This window comes from Berghia stephanieae, chromosome 3 (assembly GCF_034508935.2).
Source record: "Berghia stephanieae isolate SIO BIC M18660-M18661 chromosome 3, UCSD_Bste_1.3, whole genome shotgun sequence".
NCBI lineage: Eukaryota > Metazoa > Mollusca > Gastropoda > Nudibranchia > Aeolidiidae > Berghia > Berghia stephanieae.
Window position 1 is genome coordinate 77,458,109 of NC_088362.1, and position 15,979 is coordinate 77,474,087.

At 38.2% G+C, this 15,979-nt stretch overlaps 1 protein-coding gene across 2 annotated transcripts in view; it reads right to left on the reverse strand.

Moving 5' to 3' along the window:
* LOC144968501 (multidrug resistance-associated protein 1-like) overlaps window positions 1-15,979 on the reverse strand; it is a 63,581-nt gene that overhangs the window by 17,636 nt on the left and 29,966 nt on the right. For both annotated transcript variants that reach the window (XM_078906934.1, XM_078906935.1), the window contains exons 14-21: window positions 15,257-15,344; window positions 8,833-8,905; window positions 8,072-8,198; window positions 7,345-7,521; window positions 6,138-6,305; window positions 5,211-5,406; window positions 2,967-3,084; window positions 410-536 (exon numbers count right to left, since the gene is read on the reverse strand). In XM_078906934.1, coding sequence (XP_078763060.1) covers window positions 410-536; window positions 2,967-3,084; window positions 5,211-5,406; window positions 6,138-6,305; window positions 7,345-7,521; window positions 8,072-8,198; window positions 8,833-8,905; window positions 15,257-15,344 — 1,074 coding nt within the window. The remainder of the gene's footprint in view (window positions 1-409; window positions 537-2,966; window positions 3,085-5,210; window positions 5,407-6,137; window positions 6,306-7,344; window positions 7,522-8,071; window positions 8,199-8,832; window positions 8,906-15,256; window positions 15,345-15,979) is intronic.

Here is a 15,979-nt window from a genome sequence, read left to right on the forward strand (position 1 = left end):
ACACTCCCTAAGGATAGACCAAAGTGAATCCGAGTGATCTGTGAAACTTTAAACTCTTATAATTCTAAAACAAAATAAGAGATTCCAAAATTCTGACCCCATAAATAATTGATTTTGGAACTAAAAATATTGCTAACAATAGCAAACATTTGTAGAGCAAACAAAAGAGAGAGAAAAAGAAAGATAAGAAAGTTTCAGGCTATGCAAATTGGCATCCATCAGAGAGAAAAAAATCTGGATCAACTAAATATATTTTTCTGTAATTAAAAAAAAAAAGGAAATAAAAACCCAAAAAAAATCACCCCCCAAAAAAAGAACGTGAGCATTTTATGAACATGCATAAATGCGTCATAACTGCAATAAAATTCTCATATGATGAATATTGAATTTTTAGAGTGACTTCACTCACGTTTCCGGTTTCCACAGCCTCCTCCTCTATCAAAACACCATCTGCCTTGACTGTTGCTTCTTTCTTGGACTCTGAATGTCTGCCATCATCATCAGCCTTTGGCTTTTTCTCCAAACTCTTATCAAGCCTGTGGTAACGATGATGATAGGAAAGAGGTTATGAAACAAAATATCTAAAGTAGAATTGACAACACTCAAATCAGATACCTCATTTCAAAATTGGTATTGATATTCATCAAAATATCCTATGTGATCCTTTGAAGCTATAGGGTCATTGGATTCAAAGTTAATCATAGTTTCAGTAGCGGTTTCTGGGCAGGACACTAGTCTATTGCAAAGTATTATCTACAACAGCTATCTTACATCCAGCTAAAAAAACACAGCTAGATGATTGAAACAGAAAAAAAAGTGAATTTTTAAAAGTACCCCATACTGAAATTCCTGGAAAGACCATACCACAGGAGAAATGAATGTGTGCTCAATGAAATAAGAACACTGACAGGTCCACAGGAGCCCCTGTTTGCCACCATCTAAAAGAGAACGTTATTGTGACAGGACCTGACTCATTGGCCAAAACAATATTATAGGGCATACCAGAAGGAGGGAGAAAAAGAGGTCGACAAAACAAGAACAAGGTAGACAAAATCAAAGAATGGACAAAGATGGACAGTTCCACTCTCATCTGCAAAGCAGAATACATGAGATGAATGGTTCAAAATAGCTCTCGTGTCTCCTCTATGATTAACGCAGTCAGGAGACTGAAGTAAACTGAAATTACACATTGGTCCCAGCATATGGATAATCAATTTTATTGATTTCATTTGCATTCCTGACTATAATGATGACATCAAATGTCTGTGGCTCCATACATGAACCTAGTGAGCCACATTTTCTTGAAATATAAGTCAGCTTGGAAAAATTATTACTTGTGAATCAGTGTCTTTTTGCTAAATTTAAAGACTAAACAATTAGTAGAAAGAAAAAAAACCTCAAGCCGTCGGGTGCTTGAGGCAACAGCAAGTGATTGCCAATGTTCCCCGTCTTTTGATGTATGGGTTGCAGTCTGCAGGCTGAGACCCTGGGCTTTTAGTTTTCTTTATACAGTTCTTCTCCAGGTTTCCTAAGGTTTACCTCAATTCCTGCAGACATGACCGAGCCACCTCCAACCTCTGTTCTGATGGTGTCTGAAATTATGCCCATCCCAGTTTTCTGTAAGAGATCCTCGTTTCTAATGACATCGGGCCAAAAACTTCTTAAGATTCTTTGCAGACATTTGTTGTCTTCAATCACTGTGTACCATACAGCAGCACCCTGAGGACTGACTCTTAAAAATTTTGACTTTTGTTTTGAGACCGGGGCTTGGTGGACTTCCGGACTGGTCAATTGGTGGTATAGGTCTGGCAAATTGGTGAATTTTGTAGAATTTCAAATTGTCCTACTTCCTGTAATTTTTGAGAGATTAAAATTAAAACAAATCTGTAGCCTCAGACATCCACATTATACTGCAACCAAGAAAATCAAACAAAGTTACATGTGTTGAGTATAAGATATTGACTTGACTTGACTTATTTGCCTTTCGCGTCTTGACCGAAAGATCGGGTCGCCTTGGCTGTTTCCAGTATTTCCTGTGTGAGGTGTCTCCAATATTGCCGGTCCTCTGCTAGGGTTCTCAGATTTTCAAGGTCCCCTGCCGTTATGAGACTAATGCTTTGTCCAAGTGTTGTGAGGTTTTTGTTTAGGATCACAGGGAGTGTTGTGATCGGTCTTCCTCTGAAAAGGTTCCCGTGTTTTTGGAAGTATCCCGACATGGCTTGGTTAGCTGGTATGTTTTTGTCCCTGCGTAGTATGTGACCGAAAAGTTGCCATCGTTGTTGTAAAATGTCAAGGGAGATTGGTCTTTCTTTTGTGATCTTATAGAGTGATTCATTTGAGATCTTTTTTGGGTATTTGATGTCCAGTACCCTTCTTAGCTGTGTGCGATGGAAGGCATCCAGATGTTCTTCTTCGGATTTTGTCAACGCCCAAGTGCCGCAGTTATACAGAAGTACCGGTTTTACAAGAGCACGGTACAGTTTCAGTTTGGTTTTTCTCTTTATTTTGTCACCTCTAATCCATACATTGGTGAGTTTACTGAGTGCGGCGTTTGATAGCTGTTTTCTTCTTTGTACATCCTGTACATAAGATATGTTCAAATAAAATGCAACAATTCTTTATTTTTACTAATTTTGACCAGTCAGATATTCCTTTGCCAACATCTTTCCAAAGGAACACAAGCAGTTGTTAATTTCACTCTAGGGAAACTGGGATTAATTCTCTAAAGAACTAAATATTCTTTTCAAAAGTGTCCTCTTCACATGTCCATAGAAAAGAGGTTTAAAAAAAACCCCTTATAAAAGTTCAAATTCACTTCAAACATTTACTTATTGACAGCAAATGTATAATATTTCATAAAAGAACATATTAAAAAGTCTGTGACTCCTCAAGGATTTGAATTCATGTCTGTCCCATATTAAAAAAATATTTCCTTTTCCCAAACTACTAAAGTATATATTGCTTACGTTTGTGAGAGCTGGCGCAGAACCTGGAGATGACTACCATGATCACTCCCTTCATCACTCCCTTCATTGTCTCCTGTTTCCGATAAAGTTCTCATTACAATTCTTTTGAGTTCTTGATCTGAAACATTGACATAAAATAATTAGCAATCAACAAAAAGAGAGGTCCACACTGTTGTTGCAAAAAAAGAAAAATCATCTCTTTTTCTCATCAAATATTAAATTTAAACGAGTCTGAGGATTAAATGTCACTTTGGTACAATGTTTTAACCCTTTTCATACGAGATTTAGTCAAATAGAGCATTAACAGTATTGCAACTCCGGTTAAAATTATCCTAGAAATGCAATGTTGTATCTGAAAATATTAAAGTAACAAATTAGTAATTAGGGAGCAGGCACTGGTGTAAGATAGAGACCTCAAAAGGTGTGTATGAAACAGTGCCTGACAAAGCAGAAAAAAAAAATACATGAAAATAATCATCTGACCAGTAATCAGGAGGTCTGAGGTTCGACCCCCAGTTGAAGCAGGCTATTTTTTTCTTGTATTCTTCATTCTGCATTGTTTGGCAATGTTTCATACACACCTTTTCAAATGTTGTTTCTGGTTGTGTAACATCAAAGAGAAATATTAACCATTTCTGTTCGATGGGCCATGATGATCTTCAAAAAAAAAAAAAAAAAAAAAAAAAAGAGAGAGAGAGAGAGAGAGAGAGGAGAGAGAAGAGAGAGAGAGAGAGAGAGAGAGAGAGACAGAGAGAGAGAGAGAGAGAGAGAGAGAGAGAGAGAGCCACACTTTACTTCCTCTCTACTGATTCGCAACTGTTGTAAAAGTAAATTTGTGACTCATTGCCTCAAAATGTTATAATGTTGGGATGGATTTTTACTTTTAAATTGTTTATTTTTGGCAACTGGTTCCTTCCATTATAACACTGGTTTGAGTGGTTTGGATACATTTGTCCTTTTCCATGAGCCAATTAGGGGGCAAAGAAATCGCCAAATATAATTAATTGATTGAATGGTGCATTGAGAAAGGGCATTTGTTGGTAGAGGGATTGAAATGCTTGATAGAGGATGGGTGGAGAAAGTATGGGGAATGAAAAAGGACGAGCAAGTAAGCAGTTTTAGTGGTTTTAGATTGAAACAACGCCGTCCAACATATCTAATTAATCTTTTATCTTAAAATGTATAAATAAATAATAATAATATTTATGGAGCACCAATCTCCATCTAACATGTTCAATAGCGCTTTACAAGACATAGGTGACATGAGAACTTTAAGAAATTAAATGTTACAATTTTAAGAACATTAAATGTTACAATTTTAAGAAAATTAAATTTTTCAACTGTAGGTGATCTTTTAAGTAATGCTGATACCAATAAAATGTGAACAAAGTGATTTAGAAACATTAAGAAAAAGTTAAATAAAAATTCTGTCTTCAGTCTGGACTTGAAGCAATCAATAGTATGAGTGCTTCTGGTAAAGACTGAGAGAGAATACCAGACTGATGGTGCTACAAAGTAAAATGCACCTTCCGAGAATTTTGTTTTAGACATGTTGAATTTTTGTCAAAGTTGGCTTAGGGAGACCCAAAAAGTAGAGAATTACAGAAATCAATTCTGCTAATTACAAGTATGTGCATCCATGAGATTTTAAATTCTATTAATACATTTTATACAATAATTAACAACTTGGCATAATTTTGAAACATGATCGTTCATCGTTAGGTGTTCGTAGATTTCTCACAGTTTTTGAATTGTAAATAATAGTTGATCCGAGGTTGATCTCATTGACAAGTACTTCAGCTTGTTTCTTACGGATAACAATTAGTTCAGTCATCATTAGCATTGTTTAATTTAAGCTTTGACTTTGAGTGTGTGCCATAAATTTTAATTTTAGTTTTTAAAAAATAATTTATCACATAAGTTGTCTTCAGAGCAGGCAATTTGGTAAAATTCTTTTGAAAAGCAAATCTAGGTAGGGATATACTTAAATGAGAAATAATTCTATTTCACTGAAATAGTGAGCATTTCGGCAGGGACATTTTAGATCATCATCATTTTACCATAATTTATAAATGTAATCTTACACTTATTCCTCCCACCAAATCCAAGCATCAGTAACACACTTTATAGTCACCTGGAACAACTACAAAAGACATCTAACTTCTACGTCATGGCACAAGACCGAAGGGCTAGAGCTCAGGTGGTCGCTGGTTCGGATAAGTAAGTAAGTAATCTTACACTTACAGTCATCATCATTATTGTCATTGGTATCCTCTTCCTTTTCCTGTATCAGCATAGTTGTGACCAGATTGGCAAAGTCCCCTCTGTGAGACAACAGCATCTTGTAATGGCCGCTCTCAGACACTTGACCATTGGTGATAACGATAATGTGGTCAGTGTAAGGTAACCAGTGGAGGCCATGGGTTACTAATACTCGGACCTAATTGGTGTGGAGATATAATTTTAATCCAAAGTTAAACTGAGCAATATATATATGAATATGACAAAAGAGAATACATTATTGGTTGATATGTTTAAAATGTTTTCTTGGAAAGTAAAAAGGATGCTTCAGTTGAGTGGCAATGGCTTTTAATAATTTTTGTGTTTTTTCTTTCTTTAAATGGCACTATATTAAAATATGACCCCTCTTTATCACATTTTGTACTAATGCCTGCTGCACCTGCATGTCATGACCACAAAGGATTGGTTAGGTTAGGAAATGGAACACGAATATATAATGCAGTGGATGGGTTTTACTCTCCATTTAAAGTATGTAAGATACAAAGTGCGAGTATAAAGCATATGAAATTATTTTTATGACAGAATTTTCTTTTAAAACAAAGATATAACGAACATCCTAATTTGATGGCCTACTCAGTTCGCATTTACCATACAACATTTGCAAAAAGAAAAAAAAGAAAAGGTTTGAAAAATTATGGGGCGTTTTGCATGTAAGCAAAAATGAAATTCCAAATCTTGCTGAAATCAAAACATGTCAGCGCGATGGAATGAAATTGGACATTTATATACAATATGTATGTATTAAGAGATGCTAGAGACATTGAATGTGAATGAGATGAAAGGAAAAGAAACTTCAAACACAATCTAACAGTACAACCAGTTTTCTATTCTAGTTGCGATTAAGACCTGAGAGACACTGAAAATACTTACCTTCCCAGCAAGCATTCCTGAATCAGATAGGATGTTGTTAAAGATATGTTTTCCAACGTGTGAGTCAACTGCACTAAGCGGGTCATCCATCAGATACACATCAGACTGGGCGTACACGGCTCTAGCCAAGGATACACGCTGCTTTTGGCCACCGGAGAGGTTAATGCCCTGATTTTAAATACAATAGGTAGATAAGATTGCACATTATTCTATCCTTAAATTGTTAGTGGTGAAGAAAGATTTGTAGTCAAACTTTCTTGTTTCAATTTAAAATCTTGAAATCTTATAACAAACTAAAGTTCCATAAGTTAAACTGAAGAATATCATAAACATACGTGAAAACATATAGCCATGTTAAAATCTGTTTTTATACTACAAAACAAGGATGAATATATTAAATCAGTGGCTTCTGTCGAAAACTGTTCAACTCAAAGAACGTGTGTTTTCTAATTTTAGGATTAGAAGGTTACTCCAAAACCAGTGGTTTATCGTATTCATAAATACTAGGTGGCACTATCCAATGGAATTGCTTTCTACTGACATGTGACAAAACTGTTCACGTTCTTTTAACTGCTATGCTGTCAATAGTTCTCTTGATCTCTTGCAAAGTTGGCTTTTCCCTAAGTTGACTTGTTTTCTACCAAAGCCACCAACATTTCTTTTAAGTTTTATCCAGTGTTGATGGTGACAAAAAGGGAAAAAGGAGGAAAATTATGAATGGCCACATTTGTACTTCACCAACCCCTAGATAAACTTCTCTAGCTATCTTCTGGATAGTGGGGAAGCTGCATCAGTTTGTTCCACTACACATCAAATCTCTCAAAGCCAGAAAATTTGATTGAGGAAAATGTCATTTTTTAAAGGAGGAAATTCCTCCTCTGACACAAAAATCGCGGATTTCCGCGGATCCGAGGAAAACCATCAGCACTGGTTTTATCTGAATAGTTGATTAAGTCAGACTTGGTGTTAACAAGCCCAATATTACTTTGTGTTAGTGCTTATAATTTTTTTCCAAAATTTTTTTGTTGGCTGAGAAAGATTTTGGGACTAAATCATTCTTTTTGTCCTATATTATTTATTATAACTCAACCTAATTACACAATTCAATTGGTTGTATTGTTTGTTTTCCTTTTTCTCACGGTCCATAAAGTCACATATTCTATCCACTCAACTGATTGCATTACAGAGAGGAAGAACACATTCTTACCTTCTCTCCTATTTCAGTAAGATCTCCATTTGGTAACACTTTCAAATCAGGACCAAGAGCACAGGCTTCTATACATTTGTTGTATAAATCTGGATCATATTCTCGTCCAAATAAAATGTTGCTTCTCAGAGTGTCATTCTGTATCCAGGCTTGTTGAGGCACATAGGATAAGTTACCCTGAGAATAAAGGAGACTGTTAAGGTCCCAGTTTCCAGTGGTGCAAGACTGAGTCTTTGGAAAAGGCTCTTGACTCATATTTTCTCATCAAACCATTGTGTAAAATGAGATTACATAGCATAACTTTGAAAAAAAAACCCAGTTGAGAATCATGTCATGATTTCTTTATACTGTCTTTTGCGATATTCTCATTTTCTTGATTTCAGTCTGTGATGATTTAAATATTGCTTTATTATATAACGATGAGATTGTGATTGTGAGATCAGTGAAAAATAAAACAATGTATGAGAAATTTATTGAGAAAAAATGTCAGAGACTGATTTTCTGAGATAGAAGGGATTTAACAATATAAAATCTGACAGTTCCTAATGGAAAAAAGACTAATTAATATGCTTTCGAATCTGATGTCTTCAAAACAGGAATATATTGTGATTTATGAAAAAAAAAGCAAACAAAAACGAAATAAAATAAGTAAATTGATATATCTCATTCAGAAAAGAAAAATCATGACGGAAAAGCAGTATGTACATTTCATAAAAACACAACTGACCCTGATGGTAACCTCTCCATCCACTTTGTCTATTTCCCCAAGAATAGCAGACAACAGAGATGACTTCCCTGACCCAACAGACCCTACCACAGCTACTAAGCTTCCATCTGGAATGGACACATTGATGCTGGAATAGCAGAAATAACAATCATTACCAACTTACTTGTAACCATTAACAATGCTTTTACAACTTAGCAAAAGAGCGAGTGTGATGGATTGAAAGGTTATAATTCAAATCCTAGAAGGGAACTAAGGTCTCATGACTCAGAAAGGCTGGGTCCCTTTCACACTATAGCAAACAACACTTTAAATCCGTAGCATTGTTTTCTAAATAGCCTTAGTTGCTTTATAGTGAAACTCTGAAAACTTTTTGAAACTAAGAAAAGAAAAATAACACCGTCTTTAAGTGCAAAGAGACCTACACAGAATTGTGTCTGACCTAGCTAACACATCAAAGTAATTTCATATCAAAACATATTATTTGAACCGTATCTTATTTTGGAATTTTGGATTTCTGTTTGAGAGTAATGGGGTAGGCCCTGGATTACGCAATTATAATCCACTCCAACAAAATCATTTAATTTGATAAAGGACACAAAAAACATTATATTATCATTACCTGACAACTCTTTAATGGCAAGAATTAAAATCTAATTTAATATGCGCATTTGTATACAACACATGCACGGCCATATATACAAATACACATTCAACATATACATATAAACATTGACAGAGAGCAGAAGATCTCAGATGCTTACTTTCTAAGAGTGGCTTGCTGCCTTTCTAAGCTCCATCGAAACGTTCCATTGCTTATTACAATGGCATCTTCTCCTGGTAGAAACAATTTGCTCAGAATTACCAAAGGTAGGTGGCATAATATAATGTGCTGAAATCTATTTGAGTGACTTGATATAAAAATTAGTGTAAAGGTAAATTGATTCCCTACCCACTAAAAGCTGTGGACTGTAAAAAGTGGTGAACAAAAATTCGATGTAACAGCTTCAAACAAGTGAACAAAAATGAGTGTAAAAGCTTCAAGAAACAACAAAATATTTATCACACACACCTTTTTATGTTCAAAATGTTACTTTAGCATGCAACATATCCAGAGACCTTATCTCCTATCTTTCTGAAATCTACACAAATTAAGTTACAGCTGTTTTAATGGTTTCGATTGCTGGTTGAAAAAGTAATTTTTGTCCAAAAAGGAAAAGAAAAAAAAAAAAAAGAATGCAGCGGTTCAAATCATTTTTCTTTGGATGCTTTACAAACGGGGTTATATTTAACTCAGTAACAGCAATTCAATGTGTGGGTTCATTAAAATCATTTTTATTGCTCCCTTGGTAAAAAAGGTAAGTGGTTTGAGCTTTACCTTAATAAATGGTCAGTTTGAAGGACATAAGAGTTACCTTGCATTATAAAAAGGTTTTGACTATGTTACTGGGTGCGGGTTTAAAAATAATATATATGACACATCTACTTAAAGATCATTCAATTTTTAGAAAGAATTTATAGTTTAATGTGAATCATAGTTAAATAGTTTAATCATTGACACTGTGTGCTTATACTTCATTTAAAAAGTGAGGGAAATAAAGTGAATAAATGAATTTTGAGAAAATTAAGGGAGAGCCATCTTGTCCTAAAAAAACTACAAATAAAGGTAAACAATATGTGACGCCGGCGACGATTTGGTCCGGAAGGTACATTTTGACCGTTGGATATATCTGAATAGATCATTCTTTTCCCTTTAATTTGATACCTGTTTCATTGATGTACCATAATTTTTGGCTGAGTTATACAAGATTGAAATGGGGAGATTCCTGCAAATCTGAGATCCAAAATTCAGAGAAATTTGCACTTAAAGATTTTACATATATCACCATAGCAACGGCATGTTATATTTGAGCTATCATAATGAAAGTTGACATGCCTTTTATATAGCATGCGACTACAATCTGTGCCAATTTATTCTGAATTCGCTCCATTAGTTTTTACACAGTACTCGTTTTTTAAATGACGATACTTGTGTGAATTGGCTCTTTAGTTAAAAAAAACAAAAAAACAAACAGCACACATAGTTTTATTCATTTCAACAATGCAAGGTTTATTGAAAGCTAAATGTGATATCGGGGTAGTGGTAACAGTTCTTTGCACCCGGCGAGGAAAGGGTCTTCACCAACTCGTTTCTTTTCCCTTTCATTTTCCGCATATCATTTTCATCAGCATCCTCCCCCCACCCCCACCTCTTTCCCACAACTCTCTCTCTCTATCTATCAATCTATCTACCTACTTCCTGTTCCATCATTCTCTTTTTCATTTCATAGTCACTCTCTTCATTTTATCTCCTCCTCCAACTGGCTATAGCTATCTCTATCTATCTGTCTATCCATTCCTTTTTTTTCTTTTTTATTCCTCCCCACTCGTCTCTGCCTCTCATTCCTCCCTCACCGCTCGTTCTCTATCTCTTTATCTGCCTGCTCCCTGCTCCACAAATCTCTTTTTAATTCCATGGTCAATCTTTTCATTTTATCTCGTCCTCCTGTCCTGGTAGCCATCTCTACTATCCATTAGCTCTTTATTTTATTCTTCCCCACATTCCATCCTCCCATCTCCAGTCAACACTTTCCTTCAGCAAGTCATTCGAGGCAAGCGCACGGTCAAGCCCACGCCCACAACACCACAATCTCCTCGCCTCTGACAAGCTCAATACAATTATCGGTCGAATCTGATTAGTTAAATTATTCATTTGTCAAATATCTCATGAAATTAAGTTTATAATGAAGCAAGATATTTGAATTTCTTGCAACATCAACTCAAACAACAACCGTGCATTGTAAGCAGCCATTTTGCACCCCCTCATGGATCTTTAACTTTACCTTGCAGCTGGTGAGGGGGCTTGAGCCACACGGGAGGGCAAAGGTGTAAATCCCCGTTGACCGTCACGAGACCATCCCGGGTATCGAGCCAACGAGCCACATGAGCTGCTTGCCCCGATGTGTGACTAAATTTGATCCAACCCGATGCCCGAATAGCAGCCGCTATCCCGGGCGCCACACTACTATTTTCATGAAGGTTCCAAATCAGTTCAGTCAATGGCGAAGCGGTCTGCCGCCTAGCCAAATAATACCGCGTTCGTGTCGCCAGGGTCGTCGGCACGTTCGAGAAAAAAGCAAGCGTCCCTATCATCAATCGATTCGCGGCCTGCCGATCGGAAAATGCAACGGCGGGGATAGCGAACTGACGCATATATTGTCCCTGAATGTCGAGAGCCAGAGTATGGCAAAAAATGAACTTTTATCAAAGCTATTGGCCGCCCATAGCGTAGACATCCTCCTGTTACAGGAGACCCACCTTTACTCAGGCGCGCAATCTTCCCGATTCCAGATCCCAGGCTATACGGTGGTCCAACGCGAGGACACTTCGAGGCTCAAAGGAGGGGTTAGCGTTTACGCTAAAGAGCCATCGAAGGTAAGGGTCATTGAGAGCGTAACGGACAGCAATGGGGTGAACCGAAATTTCCGTGGAAGTAGGTGGACTGTGTTTGCATAATATCTACAAACCATCCTTCTATCTGTCTGGGAGACTTTAATAGCCACCATCACGAATGGGGCTACCGAGACTGCAACGAGGCAGGAAGACAACTCCACTCATGGATGGACTGTAATGATCTACACCTAGTGTACGATCCTACAGCCAAGGGTACCTTCCGGGGTACCCGCCATAAGAAAGAGTATACTCCAGACCTCACCCTCGTTACGAAAGGTGCGAACGGTGAACGGCTGCAGGTGAAGCGAACAGTCCTCGGGGACTTTCCACATAGCCAGCACAGGCCGGTTCTTGTCACAGCTGGGGTGACAATACCGAGGGTGCAGTCTCTCCCACTTTGCAGATGGAACTTCAGGAAGGCTGACTGGGAGGAATTCAGTTCCTATATCGAGCAGGTTTGCCCTGCCATTCCTCCCAAGTCCAAGAATATAACCAGATTTAGCAGGTTACTGGTTAAGAGCACTCAACGCTCTATTCCACAGGGCAAACGGACATTCTACACCCCTTGCTGGACAGCAGAGTCGGAAGAGCTGTACCGAGAGTACCAGCAGACCCAGTCCCAGGACGTAGCCGAAAGACTACTTCAGTCTCTGGCAGTGGGAAGGAAGCAACGGTGGCAGGAGACTGTGGAAAGTCTCGACTTTACACACACCAGCCGCCACGTTTGGCGTTTGATAAAGAAATTGGACCCAGATCGGAATTACGCGAAGGCTGCACCGGAGTGTGAGGCAGACACAATTGCCAAGAACATTAAGAGCCGTAGCAAACGGGTACCTAATCAGGCTTTTGAGCGCAGTGTCCGCAAGGCGTACCGTACGATTTTGGACTCGTTACCTGCGGAGGAGTCGGACTGGACGACCCCGTTCAGTCCCTGAGAAGTGGGTGCAGCCATTGGCGATGTGAAGAACAGCAAATCAGCAGGGATAGATGGTGTATATCCCGATATGGTGACGCATCTGGTTCCCAGGGCACGGGCCTGGCTGGCAGAGGCAATGTCCGACGTCCTTGCAAAAGGAAAGCTTCCACAAGTGTGGAAGCATGCGAAGATAGTTGCCATCCTGAAGCCAGGGAAACCGGCGAAGGAGGCAGACAGTTACAGACCCATATCGCTGTTGAGCTGCCTTTACAAAAAAATTGTTGGAGCATGTACTATTAAACCGATGGGGGCCGGTCCTAGACGCTGCCCTGCCACCTGAGCAGGCGGGCTTCAGGGAAGGGAGGTGCACCACGGAGCAGGTCATTGCCCTTACAGAGCATATTGAGCACGGGTTCGAGAGAAAACAGCAAACAGGTGCTGTCTTTATAGACCTATCAGCGGCGTACGATACGGTCTGGTGCGAAGGGTTGATGCTCAAACTTGCAAAAATCATAAGGTGCAAAAAGACCTTGAAGTTGTTCTCTTCGATCTTAGGGGAAAGGCAATTCCACGTCGCGCTGGGAGATGCCACGAGCAAAGTAAGGAAATTGAAGAATGGGGTCCCTCAGGGATCGGTACTTGCGCCAATGTTGTTTAACGTTTACATAAGCGATATGCCGAACACTTCCTCCCTGAGGCTGGGATACGCGGACGACTGGGCACTCGTTACTCAGAGTAAAGTGTGGACCCGACTCGAGAGCGTACTCAGTGAGGACGTCACCAGACTCAAATCCTACTTCGACAAGTGGTACCTGAAGATGAACACTTCAAAAACCGTGGCCACTGCATTTCACCTATGCAGTGCTTGTCACACCCGCAAACTGAATGTCCTAGTCGGGGACCAGCCACTCCCATATGAGCCGCATCCAAAGTATTTAGGGGTGACGTTGGATCGCAGCCTTACCTATTGGGTGCATCTTGAAGGGGTTGCCCGGAAGATAGAGAAGCGGAATAGTCTTCTGAGGAAGCTGGCGGGATCGACTAGGGGCGCTAGCCAAGCGCTCCTGAGAACGTCCGCCTTGGCACTATGCTATTCCACCGCGGAGTATTGCTCTCCAGTGTGGGGTAGAAGCAGAAACGTTGAGAAGGTGGATGTAAAACTTCGCAAGTCGATGCACATAGTGGCGGGAACGCTAGCAACAACCCCTAGAGAATGGGGCCCGTAATGGCAGTGATCCAGCCCCCCGATGTCCGGAGGGAGACGATTACCGGAAACTGGCTGAGTAAGATCAAAGAGAGAGGGAATAGGGATACCCCTCTCATGCGCATAATGGACAGCAACCCTTGTAGGCAGAATCACTGACTACAGACAGAGCTGCACATACGAGATGGAAGTCGGTTTGGACGAATTCAATCCCTCGTGGGGGCGGGGACCTACACTCCTCAAAGCTTGGTGAGAAGTTGCCAGGCTTTGATACCAGTAAGAGGAGACATTGGGTGGCTGCGAATCGGCTTCGGTCGAGGAGCTGCATAACGGCAAGTGCGTTACATCGGTGAGGTCTTACTACCTGCCCAATAGGTCCACGTTGTGGGCAAGAACCCGAGTCGGCAGAGCATCTAGTCGAAAGGTGTGTTGTGACGATGATACCCGGCGGGTTCGCGACGGTGCACGAATGCGGACCGGACTTTGCTGATTGGGTCGATCGTCATAACATAGTAGTGTGAACCATAAGAGGCTGCTGCCATTTTGCATAATTTATTACCATGTGATCCTAAGGACCAATGAGAGAGAAGGATTCAAGGGGTTCCCTGTTGGTAACTATGCATGGCCTACTTCTGTTTATATAAATGTAATTTGACTAGTCTCTTTTTGAGGATTTAATTTGACCACAAGATGGGATCATGGGGTTAAAAAATAGTATTGTGAAGGTAGAAATGGAGTTCCCCTTTGAGTAAAAGTATTAGGTTACCAGACTGGCGTTCTTTTGCCAAACTTACAGATTCGTCAAAGGATGTCAAAATTATCCCTCTTTCAATGAGTGAAAACAGGGTATACGCTCTTTAAAAATTATATTGTATACTTCAAGACTGTTTTTAAGGAAAAAAATTACAATTTTATGATAGAAAAATAACTTAAAAATTCTAAAATTGAAAAAAAGCATTTTGACATTTTTGGTCACTTTTCAGATATAATGGCTGTTTTCTCAGTTCAGCCAGATGTACCTTCCGAAACAAACCATTGCACGACATCACATATGATTTGACAATCTCTGTATTAAAAAGTTAAAATAAAATGGTAATTCTCTCATAAAAAGTCAGCTTCCACAAATGTATATATCAGATTCAATTTTCATAACAGTAATATTATATTAAACTAGGAGGAGAATATTGATTTTAAAACATGTTTACAACATATGCTTTGTGGCCAGGTGGAATGACACTCCATGTGTGACCTTTAGGTCAAGGATTCAAGTCCTGCTGTGAGTAACTCAAAATGGATCCCCGAAAATGGCTCTTTAATATGACATTCTGGTGTAAAATGATCACTTGATCAGTAACAGCATCCTCTTTGTAGAAAAGGAACATTCGTAGCACTGAACAGGCTGCTTATTCATTATATTCAATGTTGCAGTTGGCTTGGAACCTGTAAGTAGGGTGTTGTGAGCATGGTGGACTTTGCAATATATAAAATCTCGCCTTTTTTCATTTTAAAGAACCCAATTTTATGTAAAATTAAAATCGAATTTATTTTTCCATGGCAATACCAATCTCATACTCACCATCATTTTCCTCTATCTTAGTCACAGAATCTTCATTCAGGTCATCTTGGTACAAATACTGTTCAATTCTGTGAGCGGATATGACAGCCTTTTGGGCAAAGAAGATATCAAACAAATTACAATAAGATGACATAAGCTAATCATTTCAACTAGAGATATTACAGTTTGTATCATACTGTAACTGTAACAGTAATTAAAATATTAACATTGTAATAGTAATAATCATAATGATAATAAAAATAATAATATTGTACAACATAAGGAATGATAATAAAACATAATAATAATAATAATAATAATAATAATAATAATAATAATAATAAAATATATAATAATAATAATAATAATAATAATAATAATTAATAATAATAATTAATAATAATAATAATAATAATAATAATATAATAATAATAATATATAATAAATAATAATAATAATAATAATAATAATAATAATAATAATAATATAATAATAATAATCATAATAATGAAACTGTGATCGCATGACCACAAAGAAGAACTTTTCAGGATGTTTTACTAGACATGAAACAAAAATTCAATTAAGTTTTGAAATAGGTACAGATACTTTAAGGTGTGCATGGGCACTGTTGGAATTCCATTGTAGATTTTAGAATATTTTAGATGACAAATACTTTTGAAACAGAATAAAAAGGGACACAAATGAAACAAGATGCTTGATGATGTGTACTGCGGGGTACTGGGA